General features: G+C 36.3%; 1 protein-coding gene across 2 annotated transcripts in view; it reads right to left on the reverse strand.

Moving 5' to 3' along the window:
• Nucleotides 1-313: 313 nt before the first annotated feature.
• MEI4 (meiotic double-stranded break formation protein 4) overlaps nt 314-22,204 on the reverse strand; it is a 221,257-nt gene continuing 199,366 nt past the window's right edge. For both annotated transcript variants that reach the window (XM_058566747.1, XM_058566746.1), the window contains one exon: nt 314-1,386. In XM_058566747.1, the coding sequence (XP_058422730.1) occupies nt 1,117-1,386 (270 nt within the window). In that variant the 3' untranslated portion in view covers nt 314-1,116. The remainder of the gene's footprint in view (nt 1,387-22,204) is intronic.

Below are 22,204 nucleotides of genomic sequence, written 5' to 3' on the forward strand. Positions count from 1 at the left end.
AGCAATAGCTGACCAATACACACGTTGAGTTTCAGTATTGTAAAAAAGGCTTATCTTTTCTAGAAAGCTAGAAATAATTCCAAAAATAACTGTGGCAGATAATGATTTGATTTTATATACATTGTTGTGTTTTTTTAAATACCAATGGCATTTAGGAATGGTAACTAACTTAAGAAACAATATCATACACAATTAATAAAGCAAATTTGTATTTGTTGTGCCCTAAATTTCACTATAGGACAGCACATAATGTGTGCTCATTAAGTTAGTTGGTTATAATTTTAATAATTAAAATAAAATCAATGAAACTGTGTAACTGAAAAATTCAACCAATATTTTTAATAAGTATAAATATACTTCTAACAATCAGTATAAAGTATATTTCTGGTAGAAGTTAGAACTTGTAAAAATATTCTTAAAGACTTAATTACACATGACAACTACGTTTTAACCAAAACAGGAATATTATAGATAAGCAACATTATAGCAGAATCAAACATTTGCTGAAAAACAAACAGAACATTTTAAACAACTAATTAGTACTTTCAAAAGAAGTTGACAAATATATTGATTATATCAAATTAAAGGTCATTAGGTTTACAAATGTTAAAAACATTTCTCCTTCTACACAAGTCCCCTCTAAGATGAGAGACAATGATAAAAGTGAAATTATGTAAGAAAAAAAAAGTTTAAAAAATCTCATTTATAACCACTTATTTTAAATACTGGGTTGATAAAGCAACAAAACTTTTAAGATCTCTTCTGATACCTTTTAGTATCTATTACATGGAAATCTTTTAAAATGTAAATATCGTTTATGAGATAGACAATTAATGCTCCATTTTAGAGAATAATAGAGCTAGACTATGTTGGGTAACATACTGTAAGATACAGGTACATGGGAATACAGAGGGCATTCTCAACTGAAACTGGATGATTTTAGTATAGAAATATGACTCATAATCTTTTATATGCAATTTAAGACTATTAAATTAAATTAATGATTATATCTAGAGGTCTATTTAAAATGGTCACTTAAAAATATTCTTGAAAATCTTTTAAGCACAAGATCTTCATATATTCAACTTTAATATGCATCTGATATTTGGTAAATTGCTAAGGAAGTGAGTTATTTTCAACAGTTTCTGTCTCTACTGAGTTCAAGAGAATGCCCAGTCGCCATAAATAAAAAGTAAATAAAGGAAATGCATCGGAGAGTTGGAAAATAGTTTCATCATGCTTCTGAAGAAATTTCCTGATTTCTTGGTCATCATGCCCGATACTGGAAGTGTTGCCTTCTTTGGTTTCCTTTTGAAGAAGCTGCTCCAGAACCCAGAACAGGTAGAAAATATTTTCATAGCATGTCACATCATAACTGGCTTGTACCTAAAAAAAACAACAAACTCCTTTAAAAAAATATTGGTTGTAGCTCAGCTCAGAAAAAGGCAAACAAACAGACTAAATTTTTGGACAGAAAGTAAATACTTGACTTATTTAACACCTCTGTCTTCCTGTTCCTTTGAATGGGGGTGGGGGGGAGAGAACAATGAAGACTTTCTTTCTTCAACAACTTTACAATCTAGGTGAAGGACTTTTTTTCGTGATGGCTTACAAAGCTCCAAATCCTTTCTCTGAATTACTGCTGTAATTCATTACTCAGATGAATCTGAGAATACTTATCAAAGAATCTTATACATACCAAGTCTTGTGTGTTGAATTCAGTTTTTTGCCAAAGACTTCTAATGCATGATACTCCTGCCATTGATAATATAAGGATCTTTGGCAGGAGGATTTTAGGAACATGTTTCAGTGTACAACTCACTCCTAGGGCCGTTAGAGTTATGATCTGTAAATGACCAAATGTGATCTCATCCTGAGTCTACACCAGTTAGGGAGGAGTAGGATTAGATTGTGTTGAATCAGATACATGGTCATGAAAAAAAATGTAGTTGTGTCTAGTAGAAGTTATTATTTAACCTAAATGGCTGAAAGTGAGATAAGTCAAAGGAAGACCTAAAAAGTAGACAAAGCATAATATGAGGGAATACAGGAGTCAGTGTAAAGATATAAAATGGCTTTATCATTTGCTTATTAAGAAATCTGTTGTAAACATTCACCAAATCTATTCGCTGTAATAATACACAAATGAAGAAACATTCTTTTAGAGCCCAGAGGAATGTATTCTTCAACAAGGTGGTCCGATAAACAGAGTCAAAATATACAGATAACTTTTTTTTCAATTGAGGTATAATTGACATTATAATTAGTTTCAGGTGTACAATGTAACGATTCCATATTTGTATATATTGCAAAATTATCACAATAAGTCCAGTTAACATCCGTCATCATACATAGTTACATTTTTTTCTTATGATGAGAAATTTTAAGATCCACTCTCCTAGCTACTTCCAAATACGTAATACAGTATTATTAACTATAGTCATCATGCTGTACATTATATCCCCATGACTTACTCATTTTATAACTAGAAATTTATACCTTTTGACTCCCTTCACCTATTTTGGCCATCTCCCCTACCCCTACTCTTTATATCCATGAGCTCATTTGCTTTTTGTTGTTGTTTTTTTTTTTGTAGATTCCATATAAGTGAGATAATACAGTATTTATCTTTCTCTCTCTGACTTATTTCACTTAGCATAATGTCCTCAAGGTCCATCCATGTTGTTGCAAATGACAAGATGTCATTCTTTTTACAGCTAAATAGTAGTCCATTGTATATACATACCACCTTTTCTTTATCCATTCATCCATCGATGAACATTTAGGTTGTTTCCATGTCTTGGCTAGTGTAAATAATGCTGCAATGAACATGAGGGTGCAGGTATCTCTTCGAGATCTTTATTTCATTTCCTTCAGGTATATACTCAGAAGTTAAATTGCTGGATCATATGGTGGTTCTATTTTTAATTCTTCGAGGAACTTGCATACTGTTTTCCATAGTGGCTGCACCAGTGTACATTCCCACCAACAGTCACAGGGGTTCCCCTTCTCCACATCCTCACCAATACTTTATTTCTTGTCTTTTTGATAACAGCCATTCTAACAGGTCTGAGGTGATATCTCATTGTGGCTTTGATTTGCATTTCCCTGGTGATTAGTGATGTTGAGTATATTTTCATGTATCTGTTGGCAATCTGTATCTCTTTGGAAAAATGTGTATTCAGATCTTCTGCCCATTTTTTAATCAGGTTGTTTTGTTTTGCTTTGTTTGCTATTGAATTATATGAGTTCTTTAGATATTTTGGACATTAATCCCTTATGATTTGCAAATATTTTCTCCCATTCAGTAGGTTGGCTTTTCATTTTGTTGATAGTTTCTTTTGCTGTGCAGAAGCTTTTTAGTTTGATATAGACCCACTTGTTTATTTCTTCTTTTGTTGCCTTTGCTTTTGGTGTAAGATCCAAAAACATAATTATCAGGACCAATATCAAGGAGCTTACCACCTATGTTTTCTTCTAGGAATTCTATGGGTTCAGGTCTGACATTCGAATCTTTAATCCATTTTGAGTTCATTTTTGTGCATGGTGTAAGATAGTGGTCCAGTTTCATTCCTTTGCATGGGGCTGTCCAGTTTTCCCAACACCATTTATTGAAGAGACTGTCCTTTCCTTATTGTATATTCTTGGATCCTTTGTCATAAATTAATTGACCATATGTGCTTGGGTTTATTTCTGGGCTCTGTATTCTGTTCCATTGATCTGTGTGTCTGTTTTTATACCAATACTATACTGTTTTGATTACTATAGCTTTGTAATAAAGTTTGAAATCAGGGAGCATGATGCCTCCAGCTTTGTTCTTCTTTCTCAAGATTGCTTTGGCTATTCGTAGTCTTTTGTGGTTCCATACAAATTTTAGGATTGTTTGCTCTATTTGATACTTTTTTTAAAAATGCTTATAATAAGAACTACATCTCAAACTGCACTACACTTCACACTCACCAAACTGGACTACACATTTTTAGGTGAAGACACCTAATATCTGCATGCTGATTCCCTTGATCTAGAATGGCCTCTATCATCAGTCTCTAATTACCAGGACCCTGAGCAGCCTTCAGTGCCCATCACAGATGCCACGTATCCACTATCCTTTCTCGATCCCCCCAATTTTATAGATTTAATCTATTTACCTATATTCTGGTTAGTTATATTTGTTCTATTATCTGTTTAGACTCTAACCATGTTGAGAGAAGCAAATGTGTTCCTGTCACTACAATATCTATAATTCCTAGAACAATGTCTTTCTTGCCCATAGTAGATCTCAATAGGCGTTTGTTGTTTTGAATTGAACAGGAAGTGTAGTCCTTTAAAAGGTACTACTATAGACACACGTTTGTTATTTTATGAAGAATAATCACAGTGACATTTTTCAATATTAAAATTACTTTTCAAATATTTTCGTTACTCCAAACTAAAAGAATTCACAGTATGTGTTTAACCTGATCATGTAAGCAATATTCAAATCATTATTTTTAAGCCTGCTCACTTATGACCTTGGATAGTCCAAACTCCTGTATGACTTAATGGATAATTCTTCTTTAGAACTACTGTTATAAACATAGCTTATATACCTATTTAGGCATTAACAGAAACTAGGTAGTGCTTAAATACAAATTCTATAGGAAAAAGGCAAATTTGTTTCATGCGCTTTGAAGCTTTAACTACAGCAAGGACAGTACTTTATAATGACAATCTAGGCAAGAGGGGTGCAAATGATTTTAGGGTTCACCTCTATTGATAATATTAGCTATATATGCCAGTCTACCCTATTGGGCCCTTAAAATACATTGGGATTTTGTGAATCAAATGATTATTCTTTTTCGAAGTTATTAAGATTAATTTTTAGGGGCCGGCCCCGTGGCTTAGCAGTTAAGCGTGCGCTCTGCTACTGGCGGCCCGGGTTCGGATCCCAGGTGTGCACCGACGCACCACTTCTCCAGCCATGCTGAGGCCGCGTCCCACATACAGCAACTAGGAGGATGTGTAACTATGACATACAACTATATACTGGGGCTTTGGGGAAAGAAAAAAAGGAGGAGGATTGGCAGTAGATGTTAGCGCAGAGCCGGTCTTCCTCAGCAAAAAGAGGAGGATTAGCATGGATGTTAGCTCAGGGCTGATCTTCCTCACAAAAAAAAATAAATAAATAAAACTGTTAAAAAAAAAGATTAATTTTTAGTTAAGTATAGTTTTCATGTATAACAATATTATAAACAGTAAACAATTGCCAAATAGTGCTTATCACAGAGTAAAGGGAAGTTCTCCCTCCTGACAAAAGCTGCAGCTTCCCGGGCAGTTTCAGGATGAGAGTGTAAACGGTGTGTCTGGGTGCCTTTCCCTCTGCTCTGAGAACCTCACTTCGGGCATGTTGAGCTCAGCTTCCAGGTGAGCTGGGGTCCCCATTGTAGCGTCCCATTTCTCTATGTTGTTTCGAACTTGGCTTTTTACTTTTACCAGAATTTATCTGTCTTGGGTCCACCTCTATCTTAAATGCTTATTCTCATAAGTAATTGGATAAAGTTTTTTGCTCCAAGATATTAACAGCTCACAGACTATTAATTTGAAACTAACTCCTCTCTTTAGAGACAGTATGCACTTAACTTACATGCCTTAGCAGCCCTCCCTCTCAATATGACTAAAATGGCATGACTTGTGGGGAAGTCTCTCCTGTAGTTCCCACCTTTCAACACACTGGCAGCTGCCTGTTCTGCTTAATCTTATGTTCAGGCACTTTCTGAATTAGTGCATGAGCTGAATAAAAAGTAAAAGAAATGGTATTAAGATGATAGCTGATACTCTTCTACCATATTTTGGTGTAATTTTTACATTCTCAATGTCAAATTAGACTGAACCACACCAGTGCTGGAAAATACCCAACACAGGTGGAATGTACCCACCTGGAAAATACCCAAGCGGTTTGCCTGAATACCCTGCTGGGAAGACGGAAGCAGCCCTGGCGCACCGTAGGTCGGCCGTGTGTATCTGGGACAGTGCCATCAGCTTGTCTTTCTCTCCAGGTCTTTCAGAATTGAAGGGACCTTGAGAGGAAGTGTCTGTAGTGCCATGACTACGTCTTCTTCCCTAATCCCATCTTCTATACTAGGGGACCTTCAGAAGAGGAAACACTTTTCTGGTATTTTCAGGTATTTTTGTAGAGAAGTTCAGAATTAAAACATTTCTTGTGTTCGCTTTTCTATTCCTGAATTGGGCTTGAGAAAATCAAAGTATCCCAATATTTTTTTTAAAGGCTGCTAAATTTCACTTTAAAACTTAGATTCTGAAATTAAGGCTATACACATAATGCCAGTTTCCTAATTACTGTTTTAGTTGGAATTCAGTCAAGGTTAACTTGACATTTTTGTAAAGACTTATTATCCTTGAAGTAGACATTGCTACTTGCTTGCCTTATATCCATTTCTCCCTCCCTTTTCATCAGCAGAACCCCAGTTTTGTTCAGGGTGACAAGGATTAACTAAAAATCTACATTTTCCAGTCTCCATTAAAGCTAATTCTGGTCAAAGAGACGTAACTATAAGTAACTAGGTGGGGCTTCTGAGAAAGCTCTTTAATAAGGCGCAAATCTGGTGGGATGTACTCTTTGCCTTCCTTCTTCATTGTTGTTCCTGCTTGGAAATACAGATGCAATGCTTGGAGGTAGAGTAGCCATCTTGCGAGCCTAAGGATGAGGGCCACCCATGGATTGGTAGAAAGAGCCAGATTCTGGATGGTACTAAGCAGCTCAATATACCCATGGGTGATGGCTGTACCTTCCTGCACTATGTTCGGGTTCCCTGCTTCCATTTTGGTCTTTTAAAATTGGAACTCTGAGACTTCATCTAGGCAAGAAGGGAACTCTTAAGGTTCCCTAGCCTTGAAAAGGTGCTGCCTTCTGCTGTCTCTGTCATAGAAAGGACAGAGATACCTAAAGGGGCAAAAACAAAGTCACATTCCTGAAAATTAACAAAAAGTACTGCACATATGAGGGGCGGCTTGCAATTTGGATGTTTACATTTAATGATGAAAAATATGAAAATGTAACAGTTCATTAAATTCAACAGTTTGATAATTTATGTGTGCTAGCCAAGGGCATGCAGAGGTGCAATCTGGTACTTTCAGAAATAAGCATGCTGCTACGGAAGGGGGGAAAACACACACGACGTTTTTCTTATTACTACAAATGCAAGAGGTGAAGGAGAAAATTGCATCATTACAGGGCAGAAAAGCAAGGCAAAGAGTAGAGGCACATAACCTAAATGTTAAATTAAATGTTCACTGAACATACAATACCACCGGCTCAGTCTCCTACATGCTGGATTTTATTAGACAGAGGCAATAATACATGAGATACAATTAAAATTAGTAGTCTCTAAAAGAATGAATTCAACCTAGTACTTTAAAGGAAAAGGTCAGTTGTCACCAGGATAATTAAGTGGGAAACTTACCCCTGAGTGTTAATAACTTAGCCTTTTTTATCTCTAGAAGGCAAAGAAGGCAGTAGATTTCAATCAAGGAGATGAGGAGGATGAAGGTAACTCCATCTGCAGTTTACTAAGCAGCTTGCAGGAGGCAAGGAAAAAGCACTGACAGAGCTGACAAAACAGCAGGGGCTTAGCTAGGGGCCCAGGGAAATAGCGCACTTGGCCATGCTAGGAACGGTGCTGGAGAACAGAGCAGAGGAGCCACGTGCATAATATATATAATATAATATATATAATATACACACACATACATATATACATATAAAGTCAACGAACTCATGATTGCAATAGCAGCACACATTTACTTAAAACTATGTCTCTTACAAAGACTGTGTTATATCCTTTTCCTCTCCCCACAACCTGGATGCCAGACCCACTGAGGGAGTATAAAGCACAAGGCTGATCAGAGCAGTGTAGTTAATTAGGGGAGATTTCCCAGAGATGAATTGTGAGCCAGGGCTCAGAGGGAGTGAGGGGTATAGACTGGTGAATCATCTTGATCAAAGTGCCAGGCAAAGCAGAATAAAAAGGATTCTATGGGTATTAATCCGTTTTGCTTTATACAGATAACGGTACGGTTATCTGCCTAAAATGTTGAACCCTGGAGACTGGTTCTAAGGGGTTTATGTCTAATTTGTGGGGTAACTTAGATGAAAAGTTCTAAACTATTAAAACTTCTAACATTTGGGATCTTGCTATTTTGCCTTGTTTCTGATGGGAAATAGTTGAGCAAGTATGCAAAGCTTAATACGCCAAGATATTCACGAAAGGAATATACACAGAAAAACATTTTTTAATCCGTCATTATGAGCCTTGTTTAAAATTATGATTTTCTCATTAACTAATTTTACCTACTTTTCTCAAATCTGCTTCTTGAGGCTGAATTTATATAATAAAGTAATAGCAAAACGAACAGACTGAAAAATATGGCCTCTAGTGGAAAAGGAGTCTGGACAAGAATCACACAATGGGAGAGGATGATTTGTATTTGTCTGACAAAAATATGGACCCAGACTCCCAACAAGAACAGATGTGGCAGAGGCCCCTGTTGGTTGAGACCTTTGAGAAAACAGAATCTTATAAGCAAGGCTTGTTGTAAAGGAATATCATCAATTTAACGCATGTTCATTGCTTATTAAATCCCAGCTCAGTCATTTACTAGCTATGTGATCTGGGCAAGTTATTTGACCTCGCTAAAGCTCACTTTCCTCATCTAAAACTTGTAAATAAGAGTAACGCCTCCACTGGGGTGCTGAGAGGATTAAATTAAATTACATATTTAAAACAGCACAGGAGCACACATTTTCAAATAAGTTTTATGTATTATCTTTTATCATCATCATCATCATCATTACTGTTAGGTTTTCACCCAAAGCGAAACAGATCTATCCCTATCTATAAGGTACTTGGCACTTGGAGGAAGTCGACTGGTATTATTCAAGTACTGGACTGTGGTCAGTTTGGAAGCATTTCAAGCTTGCTGCAATTGCTCACCTAGAGATATGTGAAGACCCTGAGGGGGCATCGACCTCCTTCATCAAGGAAGTCCTTCACAGACAGCAGTAATCTAGCGGAGAATTCTTCTTTGCATAGAAGGGTGGTACTAGGAACTTAATTGTAAGATGACTATTTTAAAACCTTTCTGATAGGAGGAGGCCCTGAAGAAGGTGTAAGTGTGGATTAAACATGGAATCTGACAAGATATGAACAATTTTCAAAAAAGGCCCATTCAGCTCAGTCCCTGGTCCCTACCTCAACAACTCCCCAACAAGATGCGATATTTAAACAGCCAGCTTGATTGTCTTTTCAATGTTATATTCTCCAGTTATCTGACTAGTGTGACATAAATCAACCTGTTCAAGTCTATCCTAGAGGCAAGTTGGTGAAAATGAGTTTCCATTCCTAAGTAATATTCCCTTTGGTGACTAACTCAGTAACATCACAGATTAGATCCCAAGTACTTAAAAATTTTATATTTGCACATTTCTCTGGGGAAATATGCTGTGGTTTGACTCCCATTCATCACTTTCTTGGTCATCAGATTAAGCAGATTAGTGGATATGATGATAAGATAGATTCCACACTGATTTTAAGCCTCAGATTTCCTCACAGAGAGAGTTCCTAATACACGGAGGACATAGCAGTTCTCTGTTCTTACAAATCTTCTGAGTCAACTTTAAATAGTTTTACCTGCTGCTTTCTCAGGATCTGTACCCTTAATTACGGGGCCATCAATCCCACTCACAGGAACTTTCTCACTATTTTATACCACAATATTGAACTTAGTCTAAGGCTGGAAATCCCTTTCAAGCACGTTCGAGAAGCAAATAGAACAATTATTAATCTGGACAACAGCTCCTGACAAAGCAACACAAACCAGATGATTTGGGTATTAATATAAGAGTCTATTAAGTGAAAGAATAGGGCTCAGAGACTGGAATAAAAGCAGCTAAATTCTCTAAGGACCAATTCAGTTGTGGGTACTTACTACTTCAAAAATTTATGTTTCTGCCTGACTTGCTCTCCTCCCTCTCTCCTTTCAGTCCTATTACAAACATTTATTGGGTACCCTCATGTGCCATACTCTATGATAAGTGCTGGGGATACAGAGGTGAATAGGACAGAATCCCTACCTTTATAAAGACTCCTAATATGCATCTAGGAAGATAAGAAGTAAATGAAAAATGGCAATGCAGAGTGTGTGCTACGAGGGCTATAAAGGGAGAATTGAGTCATATGGTGTGAGAAGATGCTAAAGGGCAGGAAATGAGTTTAGTCATGCATGATGATGCTGCAGGCTCACCGCCTCCTAGATGGTATGGCAGGATGCGTTTGGAGAGAGGACTTGAAAGTTACTGTCATCATAGGTAAAACACTTGCTTGCCCACTACCAAAGGAGGCTCTGTCTCTGGTCGGTGAATATGCACCGAAGCAAGGGAGAGGCAGGGAGCTTAAATGGGGAGTAGTGAGAGATGTCATGGTCTCTGCAACGGCTCACTCAGCAGAATCCCTATACCACAGCCTTCTCTAGGGCAGTGGAACCGGACTAGCCTGACTGGAGTATGCAGTCAGGGGCCAAATCAGTTCTATGTGTTAACAAAACCTTAAAGAGGGTGTTTGCATCCATGAGGTCTATAGTCACTTAAATGTTTGATACTTATCTTCCTGAAGGTACGGATAACAAGAGAAAGCACTAAAGTAGTATTCTTGGAGGAGAATGCACAGTTTCACTAAGTCAAGCCATTCCCACCCTGTAATTAAGACAGAATTTGAGAAAAAGAAATAAAAGCTGGTATATATTGGAAAGAGAGATCCAGATGGCCATTAGTGATGGGAAACAAATGTCCAAATAGCCAGTGGAGGTAAAATCAACAAGAAGTATTCTTCCTTAGGACTCCAAAAAAAGATTATCCAAACAGCATCAAAACCCACCCAACCAGAAAGGAGGCAGGAGCCAGATTTGTTGGAGTAGCATCAGTGACTGCCCAGCCAGGCATAAGCCAGAGGCTAAAATAATTTCCTAGAGGCTGCTTAGCTAAGCTTTGATAAATTTGCCGAAGTAAGCAAGAAATATATATATATATTTTTAAGAGCACTGAATCCAAAGCCCATGATCAGTGACAATAAGAGTGTGGGCTCATAAATGACCAAATCCTTTCCAATAATTTTGTTTAGAAACTAAAAGCCAAATTTGATTGGCCTCAGATAATCTACTAATTATCTCCCAAAGGCCAACAGAACAGAGTTGTACTCAAAGAAATTAAAAGCCAACACATTTGTCCCTTTTTCTTCCTATTTTCAATATGTATCACTACAAACTCAGTGAAATCAGTTTATCAGAACTTGACATCAAAGGCTAAGTGATACTGCACAACACCCACGGGAAGGCTGGAAACAGGAAGGAGAAAAAATGTAATGTACGTGTTCCTATGAGGATTTTGTCTTGTTAGTGAAGTAGAGCTTTGGCCTATAGCAAAGTGAGTAGTACATTTCTTGTTCTTTTCTTTTTTTAAAATCAGTCGACTACCATCCTTTCCTTTTTTTAAAATCAAGTTTTTTTGAGATATAAGTGACATACAGTAAAATTTACCCTCTTTAGGTGTTTAATTTTATGAATTTGATAAATTACTTTTAAGAACAGAGAAATGTCATAATAGAAATAATCTCTGAATAAAGAAAAAGCAATCACGTTACACCCATGTGATATCATTTAACATTTTAATTATTTCGTTGCCTTCTATCTAGTTGATTTTTTTATTAAAATATATATATAGCATTTAGTGTTTTTTTCACTATAACATGAAATACCTCTCTACACTTAACTATAATTTTGTTACCTGAAGACATTCTAGAGAAATTTTTAAAAAGAAAAGATCTATATGTAATGCAGAAGGCTTAGGAACAGGAACTAGACTTCAAACTAGGAGACAGTTTTTCTGGTTTAACTATTTTCATTATCTTCATGCTAAGAGGCTGCTGGGGAAATTTATCTGTCACAAAAATGCTAAGTGTCCCTAGAGAAAGCTTTCTTATGTTAGTGGCTAGTGAAGTCACTACCTGATGACAAATGTGAAAAAACGGGCACAGGACCAGAGGAGGACCTAGGCTTCCACTAGTTCTCTCCTTCAGATAACATTTCAGTAGCGACTGCCAACCACAATGCTGAGATGGAAACGATACAATAGTGACAACAATGACACAATAATGACAAGAAGTCATGTGGTTTCATATCCTGTAGGCATCACAGTTCAAGGTGGAGTTACATATGTAATTAACCACAATACAACGGAATATATATTGTAAGAGGTTATGTCTACAATGTTATTGTAGTTGCATTGCTGCTGAATGAGTTACAGTGAAAAACACGAAGAATGCACTCAGCAAATAATCTCAATGGAGAATTCTAAATGCTACTATTTTGGAAAATTAAACTAGCAATGGCTTACATGGAAAATTAAACATGTTATAGGAAATTCACGTTAAGTTAAATGCACAGAAAATCAAACAAGTAGAACAACTTAGCATGCATATATTAATACACAGGTTACAAAAGTGCTTCTCATCTTTTTCAGACACATATTGCAAAACTAAAAACAAGTATTCTGAGAAGACACCCACATTTATGAGACAGATCAATTAGTTTGCTTAACCAACACTGTATGGACTTGGATATATGCTTTATAAACAAATATTTTCAGAAAATAATATTCCCAGTAAGCTATCATTGGTTAATTTCAAAGAAATGTTTAAAATAACATTGACCACATTTTTAATGTAATTGTATTTGTTTATTTTAGTCTGAAATGCCAATAAATTTTATCTTTTTTAGAAACTAAATTATGCTGCTAACATTAGAAGAGTGATATATTCTTTTTTCAAATTCAATCCCAAATGTAATATCTGGATCATATATTTACTAGTACAGTGAAAACTCTCCAAATACTTTAAGAAAGTGGCTTCAATAAGGAAAACATGAATATTTTATTCAAAAGATGTTTGGACTCTATTTCATAATGTCTCACATGTAAGGAAGTACAGCAGTTCCTCGTAAAATGCTCCACTTGGGGGGAGTAAAGCCCCACTTATCTAGATGTCTAACTTCCAAATGTCAAGCATCTTGTAATCTGCAGACTGAGACAGTGAACTGACTACCACGAAACTATTCCTGGTGGACCGAGCACGCAACTGTGCAGGGAGGGTCACTGGGTCCTCACTCATATCCTCTCAACTCACATCAGGAGCTAATTCTGACAGTAATAGGGGTAGAGGAGGAAATGCTGCTAGAGGAAATTAAAAGAAGTGAGAACAGATAGGAAAGGAAAAGTCAGAAAAAACTACAAAACTCCGACATGAAGATTTCTGGGTCTCGGAGAATGGGAAATGAGCTTCATATGCCTGAACGTGCCTCCAAGGATATAACTAACACATCACAATTCAAAAACAGATGATAATCCTGAAAAATGTGTAAATGATACTTGATTGACTCTGTCGAATAGTTAAAATTTACAATAAAGTTCCATTAAAATATTAAAATAAAATTTAAAAAGTATCTTATTCATGTGGAAAAACTTTTTATGCAGAATAGGTAATTTTTCTTGTGATCTTAGATGATATGATCTACCATGGAATAACATTATCTATTTGAGCCTAACTAACATGTTTCTGGGAATTATCCACAGAAAATTACTACAAAACAGTTAGTCTTAGCAAATATACTAGAAAGTATAGCAGTAGTGTCTTTTCAAAGATACAAATTTTAAGAAAACTTAGAGAAAAAGGATACTCAAACTATATACAACTTATTTTAGGAAATAGTATGTGTGTATATACACATGTACACACATACATGCACACACATGCATAAATTTATTTACATCTGTGTGTATATACAATTGCATATAATTAATATGGACATAAGTGCTTCTTTTAATGATCCATGACTGTGTATGTAATATCTTGGCGACAATAACATTTTATATACATAGTCCTGAAACAATTATGGAAAAACCCACACAGGCTCCCATGAAAAAAGAACTTTAAAAGTATATTATTTTCCATAAAAGTGTAGTAAAAACATTCAGTAAGCATATATTGTCTGGTCTTTGTCCCTGGTTCCTGGTAGACAACCTCTAAATCCTTGGAATTTCCTGAGTGACAGGAGTGTCTCTGTTATCCACGGTGGGCCCTTGGTTCACACTTGAGATTATGCTAATGAGATGAGTAAAGATAGAGAGGCTGGTCACCCAAAACACCAACTGTGTAAGGATCAGGGCCTTGAGCCAGCTTGCCCTTTGGGGAGGAGTGGGGGCTGCAGACTGAGTTCAGTTATGTGGCCACTGAGTTTATCAATCATGTCTACATAATGACACTCCAGTAACAACTCTGGACAATGATGCTTGGAGGAGCTTCCTGGTGAACACACCCATATTCCTGGAGGGTGCCGCACCCTGATTCCACGAGGAGAGAGCACACAGCTCTGTGTCTAGCCCCTCCCAGACCTTGTGCTATGTGTCTCTTCATTTGGCTGATCCTGATTCGTATCCTTCATAAGAAGTATAGCACTTTCCTGAGTTCTCTGAGTCATTCTCCTAAATTATCGCATCTGAGGGAGGTAGAAACTCCTCCACATCTGTAGCCAGTTGGTGAGAAGTGCAAATAGCACGAGGACCCCCGAAATCGTGGCTGGCATCTGAAGTAAGGGCAGTCTTGTTGGGGACTACTACTTTAACCTATGGGGGCTGCACGAATTCCAGGTGGTTGGCATCAGAATGGATTAAATTGGAATACACTAGTATGTCTTGAAGTTGAAGCAAATCATGTGAAGGTCTACAAATGATTTAAGGAACTCATAAGAATATAAAATAAATTTCACCAGATTTTCCCCTCATATTTCACACTTTTTTAAAATTGAGGTATAATTGACACATAACATTACATTAGTTTCAGGTGTGAAACATATGATTAGATATTTATATATATGCAAAATGATCACCACAATAAGTCTAGTTAATGTCCATCACAATACATAGTTACAAATTTTTTTTTGTGATGAGGACTTTTAAGATTTACTCTCTTAGCAACTTTCAGACATGCAATATAGTAGTATTAATTATAGTCACCATGATGTACATTATATCCCCATGATTTATTTACTTTATAACTGGAAGTTTGTATTTTTTGACCCTTTTCACCCATTTTTCCCATTCCTACCCCTCACCCTCCACCTCTGGCAACCACCAATCTGTTCTCTGTATCTATGAGCTTGGTTTTTTTTCGTCTGTTGGTTTTTAAATTCACATATAAGTGAGATCATATGGTATTTGTCTTTCTCAGTTTGACTTCTTTGTCTTACCATACTGCCCTTAAGGTCCATCCATGTTGTTGCAAATGTCAAGATTTCATTCTTTTTCATGGCTGAATAGTATTCCAGTGTGTATATATGTATATGTATATGCATATGTATATGTATATGTATATATGTGTGTGTTTGTACACACACACACATACGTTTTCTTTATCGATTCATCTATCAATGGACAAAAGTTGTTTCCATATCTTGGCTGTTGTATATAATGCTGCAATGAACATGGGGGTGCATATTTCTTTCTGAAGTAGTGCTTTTATTTTCTTTGGATAAACACTCAGAAGTGGATTGCTGGATCATACGGTAGTTCTATTTTTAATTTTTTGAGGAACCTCCATACTGTTTTCCATAGTGACTGTACATTCACAATTTACATTCACACCAACAGTGCACAAGGATTCCCTTTGCTCCATGTCCTCACCAACATTTATTAATTGGATTGTTTGTTTTTTTGCTATTGAGCTGTATGAGTTCTTCATATATTTTGGACATTAAACCCTTATCAGGTATATGATTTGCAAATATTTTCTCCCATTCAGTAGGTTGCCATTTCACTTTGTTGATGGTTTCCTTTGCTATGCAGAAGCTTTTTAGTTTGTTGTAGCCCACTTGTTTATTTTTGCTTTTGTTGCCTTTGCTTTCGGTGTCAAATGCAAAAAATAATTACCAAAACCAATGTCAAGGAGCTTACCACCTATGTTTTCTTCTAGGAGTTCTATGATTTCAGGTCTTATATTCAAGGCTTTAATCCATTTTGAGTTAATTTTTGTGTATGATGTAAGATAGTGGTCCAGTTTCATTCTTTTGCATGTGGCTGTCCAGTTTTCCCAACATCATTTATTGAACAGACTGTCCTTTCCCCATTGTATAATCTTGGCTTCTGTGTCATAAATTAGCTGACCATATATGTGTGGGTTTTTTTCTGGGCTCTCTACTCTGTTCCATTGATCTATGTGTCCGTTTTTATGCCAGTACCATACTGTTTGGATCACTATAGCTTTGTAATATAGTTTGAAATCAGGGCATGTGATGCCTCCAGCTTTGTTCTTCTTTCTCAAGATTGTTCTGGCTATCCATGGATTTTTGTCGTTTCATACAAATTTTAGGATTGTTTGTTGTATTTCTGTGAAAAATGCCATTGGAATTTTGATAGGGATTGCGTTGAATCTGTAGATTGCTTTGGGTAGTATGGACATTTTAACAATATTAATTTTTCCAATCTATGAGGATGGAATATCTTTCCCTTTATTTGTGCCTTCTTCAACTTCTTTCATCAACATCTTATAGTTTTCAGTGTACAGGTCTTTCACCTCCTTGGTTAAATTTATTTCTAGATATTTTATTCTTTTTGATGCAATTGCAAATGGGATCATTTTCTTAATTTCTCTTTTTGATAGTTCGTTATTAGTGTATAGAAACACAGCAGATATTTGAATATTGACTTTGTATCCTGCAACTTTACTGAATTCATTTACTAGTTCTAACAGTTTTTTGGTGGATTCTTTATGGTTTTCTATATATAATATGTCATCTGCAAATAGTGACAGTTTTACTTCTTATAATATGTCATCTGCAAATAGTGACAGTTTTACTTCTTCCTTTCCAGTCTGCATGCCTTTTGTTTCTTTTTCTTGCCTAATTGTTCCGGCTAGGACTTCCAACACTATGTTGAATAAAAGTGGCAATAGTGGGGATCCTTGTCTTGGTCCTCATCCTAGAGGAAAATCTTTCAGCTTTTCACCATTGAGTAAGACGTTGAGGGCTTGAGTATGAGTGGTGGGCTTGTCTTATATGGCCTTTATTACGTTGAGGTATGTTCCCTTATACTTGCTTTGTTGAGAGTTTTTTTCATAAGTTGATGTTGAACTTTGTCAAATGGTTTTTCTCCATTTATTGAGATGATCATATGAGTTTTATCCTTCTTTCATTAATGTGGTATATCACATTGATTGATTTGCAGATGTTGAACCATCCCTGCATCCCTGGAATAAATCCCACTTGATTATGGTGTAGGATCCTTTTAACGTATTGTTGAATTTGGTTTGCTAATATTTTGTTGAGGATTTTTGCATTTATGTTCTTCAGAGATATTGGTCTGATATTGACATAAGGAAGTCACAAGAATATAAAATAAATTTTACAAGATTTTCCCCTCATATTTCACAGTTTAATGACATCACATAATACTGTTTTATTAGGTGTCCCTTGCTGTTTAAAACCCTTTCACTTCACTTGGATGTTTCTTCAAAAACCTTTTAATTAGAACAGAAGATAGCATAGGCAGTCCAAAAGCTAAATACTTATAACTAACAAAGGTCTTAAGAATAGAGACACATAATCAGCAGATCAAGACTCTATACTCAAATAGATCTACCTTTGCTTTTCCCATTAAAACCAAGGTTAAAAGCAGCAGCAAAAAACTCCTCATGTGAAGAAATTCAACTAGCTACGTGTTTGTATTCATGGTTTTCTACAAATTTGATCTAAGCAGTCATTCAAAATATCCAATGAGTCAGAAGTCATTAGAGAGAGAAACTTTAACTTCCATTTGTAAAGATTTTACATAATAAAATAAAATTTTAAAAAATTAGTGCACTTATCTAGAGTGTTTTTTGCTAAACACTAGACCCAGAATGTTCTACCAGAGGAAAGAGTTCTGTGATTGGGGAAAGTGGGGAAAAATGCACTAAATCTTCTCTTAAAGACTCATAATTCATATTGAAATTTTGAGAAGGTTTCAGCAAATTAGCCAGTTTAATACTGCATTTTGGGCATAGAATGCTTTTTTATTTATTCATCGAGAATTAGTGTTCTACAGACATTAATAAGTGATAATAAATGGCCAATACAGCCTTTAAAAGACAGTAATAAAGGCATAGTTAGAAAAAAAATCTAGTTCTTTTCAAATGTTAAAGAAAAGTACGGGGTCATACTTATCTGATATCAGTAAACGTATTTATTCTAAAGAAATTAGAAATCATTACCGTAGGTTGCATATTTAATTTTAATAGAAAACTTCATCTAAAATCTATTTGATTTTCAATGTGTAGGATCCAATATTTTCTAGATCCAGAGCTAAAGGATCACTTCACTAGGTGAACAACTCACAAAGGAAAATTTTTGTCCATTTTTTTAGAATGGTTTTGTGGAAGAGAAATCCATTAGTAAGCTTTCAAGCATTTTCCTTGTGCTTCAAAGAGACATGTACATTCCTCTGAAGCCAGCCTGTTTCTGCAGCGTGCAGAGGGAGGGTGGGTGGTGTCTTCTTTCATAACCAGTGTCACCCAGAAGGTCAAGAACACTCTGCTAAGTTCTTTGCAGGGTCTTTCAGAGTAAGCAAAAAAATGACTTTCTTTTCTTTTTGTTCACACTTTTTTGCTTAACATAAGTCTCTGGGAAAGGTGGGATGTTTTCCTTATTAATTTTCCCCCAAAACTTATTATTATTAATAACACATTCTTTCTGCAAAAGGGGCATAAATACAAATATTTATGTATTAGTCATTTTTAAAATACCCTCAGTAATACCACCAAGAGAGACAAACACAGTTCTTGCCATCATAGTGCTTATACTCTGAAAAAGTACACAGAACTTAAATGAGCAATTATGTAAATAATTTATCATTCCAATTGTCTTACATCTTATGATAGAAAAATGCAGAGTTCTCTGAGAGTAGAAAGAGCTCCACTTATTCCCACAGTGTCCTGTCTCCTCGTTGTACTGCTTCTCAGTGACTTTTCTGTTTTTCATCAATAACAAAATCTATGTCATTCTAAAGCACAGTTTCCCAACTGGAATTGCTTGTTCTGGGATAGCCTACGTAGGTACATCTAAAAGTCTCTCTTCTCTGTGCTCTGGGCTTTTTCTAGACATGTGAGGGACACAATATGGATTTTCAGGGATCGAATGTGAAGCCTTGCACACTCAGGGAAGGGCATTCCTTAAACCAGACCCTGCAAGGGCCTGCTCTCATGTACTTGGGCAGATGATTCCTAGCGTGGCGTGTTCTTGTACAGACACCATCTAAGACAACTCCTAAAGCAGCAGCAGAAGTCTATACTGCAGACGGCTACAAAGGTCACTGGCACCAGGGGCATTTTGTCTCAACCAGTAAGGGACCATACTGCAGCACGTAGGGAGGGGCCTCTCAACTTTCATATTGAGAAAAGTATGCTGCTTACGACGCAATAGTTATGAAATCAAAGACGTAAGTGTGCGTGGCCTGAAAGTTCTAAATTCAGACCTTTGCACAGTCTCAGAGAATACCTAAAACAGGATTTAAAGGGAAAATAAAACACTTATGAGTAATTTCTAATTTGGTTGAATTTAAACCTTGTGGTTTGGCATTTTAACTGTGGTTGATGTGTATGGTGTTTTCTCTCTATATAATACAAGATAATTCCAAAATGTACTTTTCATGTCATCATTTTATAATTCTGTTTGACTCAGTTTTAGAGACTCAAAAACGGGCAGTTGATACTCAAACTTTAAAATTGTTCATAGCATATCACCATCATATTTTGTTTAATATATTTATTTAATATAAGGAAATGCTACATACATATTTTTTATTTTATTTATTTTAATAAATCTAGTTTAGCATTTACTTTTTTTTTTTTTAATGTCAGTTGTGCTTTTCTAATTTTTTTTTTTTTTTGTGAGGAAGATCAGCCCTGTGCTAACTTCTGCCAATCCTCCTCTTTTTTTGCTGAGGAAGACTGGCCCTGGGCTAACATCCGTGCCCTTCTTCCTCCACTTTATATGGGACGCCACCACAGCATGGCTTGCCAAGCAGTGCATCAGTGCACGCCCGGGATCCGAACCGGTGAACCCCAGGCCGCCGCAGCGGAGCGCGCACACTTAACTGCTTGTGCCACCAGGCTGGCGCCTGTGCTTTTCTTTTTTGAGGAAGATTGGCCCCGAGCTAACATCTGTTGCCAATCCTCCTCTTTTTCTTTTTTCTCCCTGAAGCCCCAGTACATAGTTGTACATCCTAGTTGTAGGTCCTTCTAGTTCTTCTACGTGGGATGCTACCTCAGCAGGGCTTGATGAGCAATGAGTAGGTACGGGTCCGGGATCTGAACTGCCGAACCCCGGGCTGCCGAAGCAGAACGCGCAAACTTAACCGCTAAGCCACTGGGCCAGTCCCCCAAATTTTTTATTTTAAATTCAAAAGAAACAAAAGAGGCTTTTTTTGATTAATTTGTTTTCCCAGGTTATGTTTAGGGAGACATTATAGCCTTGTCATGCCAAAGGAATATCTGGTCTCCCTAATTCTATTCTCAGCATCGCTGAATAAATTTAGATTCTGATTGTTTTTAAAAGGTTAGCAATTTTAAAAGAGATATTTAGGTCACTGATTATGCAATCCTCATGAGATTCAAATGCCTCCACCTTGATTAAGTGTCTATATGTTGCCATGTCAGATACATTCTCACACAGAAACCTGGAGTGTAAGCTAAATTTTAGGAAGTCCAGACCTACACCTAGACCCTTCTTATATTACGTTAAATCATATCAAATTTTCTGTATTTGACACTTTTGACCTACAAAAACAGCAATTTCATATGGTTCAAAGCAATACTATATGTATCTCCATATTAGTAAATAAAATTCACTTTTTTTTAATGAGGAAAATTAGCCCTGAGCTAACATCTGTTGTCAATCCTCCTCTTTTAGCTGAGGAAGATTAGCCCTGGGCTAACATCTGTGCCCATCTTCCTCCACTTTATATGGGACGTTTCCACAGCATGGCTTGACAAGTGTGTCAGTCTGTGCCTGGGACCTGAACCTGAGAACCCAGGGCGGCCGAAGTGGAGCCCATGACCTTAACCACTACGCCAGCAGCCCAGCCCATAAAATTCACTTTTTTAAATGCTTCATTTGATTAAAAACGAAATGAAATATAACAAATAGAACAACAAACTCTGAACAAATCTGTAGGTCATTTGAAATCAAAACATCCAATATAAAATAAAGTGGCTATTTATGATTTAGCTGCCTAATGGTCAACAATTAATTGCATGAAACTACTTCTTAAATGATTGCTATCTAAAATTTTCACCATGTCTCTTACCAAGGTTTGTATTATTATGCTTACTTTTTCTGAAGATTTAGAAGTTTGTCTTCTATTAATTGTGCATTTTAGCTAAAAATCCATCTCAAACCATTTTCAGTATTCATCAGAAAAAGTTCTATGATGACTTATTTATTGTTGAATGCTTTATGGAATATTGGCAATAAACGGTATTTAATTTTCTAATTAATTCATTTTTGTCAGCTAAAAGTAGCCAGGCTTTAACATCAGGAGGTTATGTATTTATTTATTTATATTAGATTTTTTTTTTTTTTTGTGATCCAAATAGCAAACACATGCAGAAGCCCACAGGGATCAGCTCTTCCCCAGTGCCACAACAGTGCCGCCCCGATGACCACTCAGGGCCTGCACCAAACCAGCCTTTCGGAAGTGGTCACTACAAAGAAAGTGATGCATTTTATCACTAATTTGCTACATTACATTTTAATTATTAAAGACTGCATCTTTAAATACTCTCTTTCCATTTACTTCCATCAGGTTCAACATATTATGACTCATCACCTCTATTCCATGGTGAAAAGTAATAATGCAGTTTTCAGAAAAGTCATACCAAGGACTACCTTTTCCAAGCAATCTTTTTATTCTCACTTATATCATTTTACTTTTTTTATTGTGTCTCAGTAAGAATAAACGATTTTTGAGGGGAGGCAGAATCATTCTCGCATCTTCCAGTGCCTTTTCCAGTGTTCCTCACCCAGAGAGTTTTCCATAAAAGATGGCCGACTATAGGACCCGCTTTCCGGAGCA

This window comes from Diceros bicornis, chromosome 23 (assembly GCF_020826845.1).
Source record: "Diceros bicornis minor isolate mBicDic1 chromosome 23, mDicBic1.mat.cur, whole genome shotgun sequence".
In the NCBI taxonomy this organism is placed as follows: Eukaryota; Metazoa; Chordata; class Mammalia; order Perissodactyla; family Rhinocerotidae; genus Diceros; species Diceros bicornis.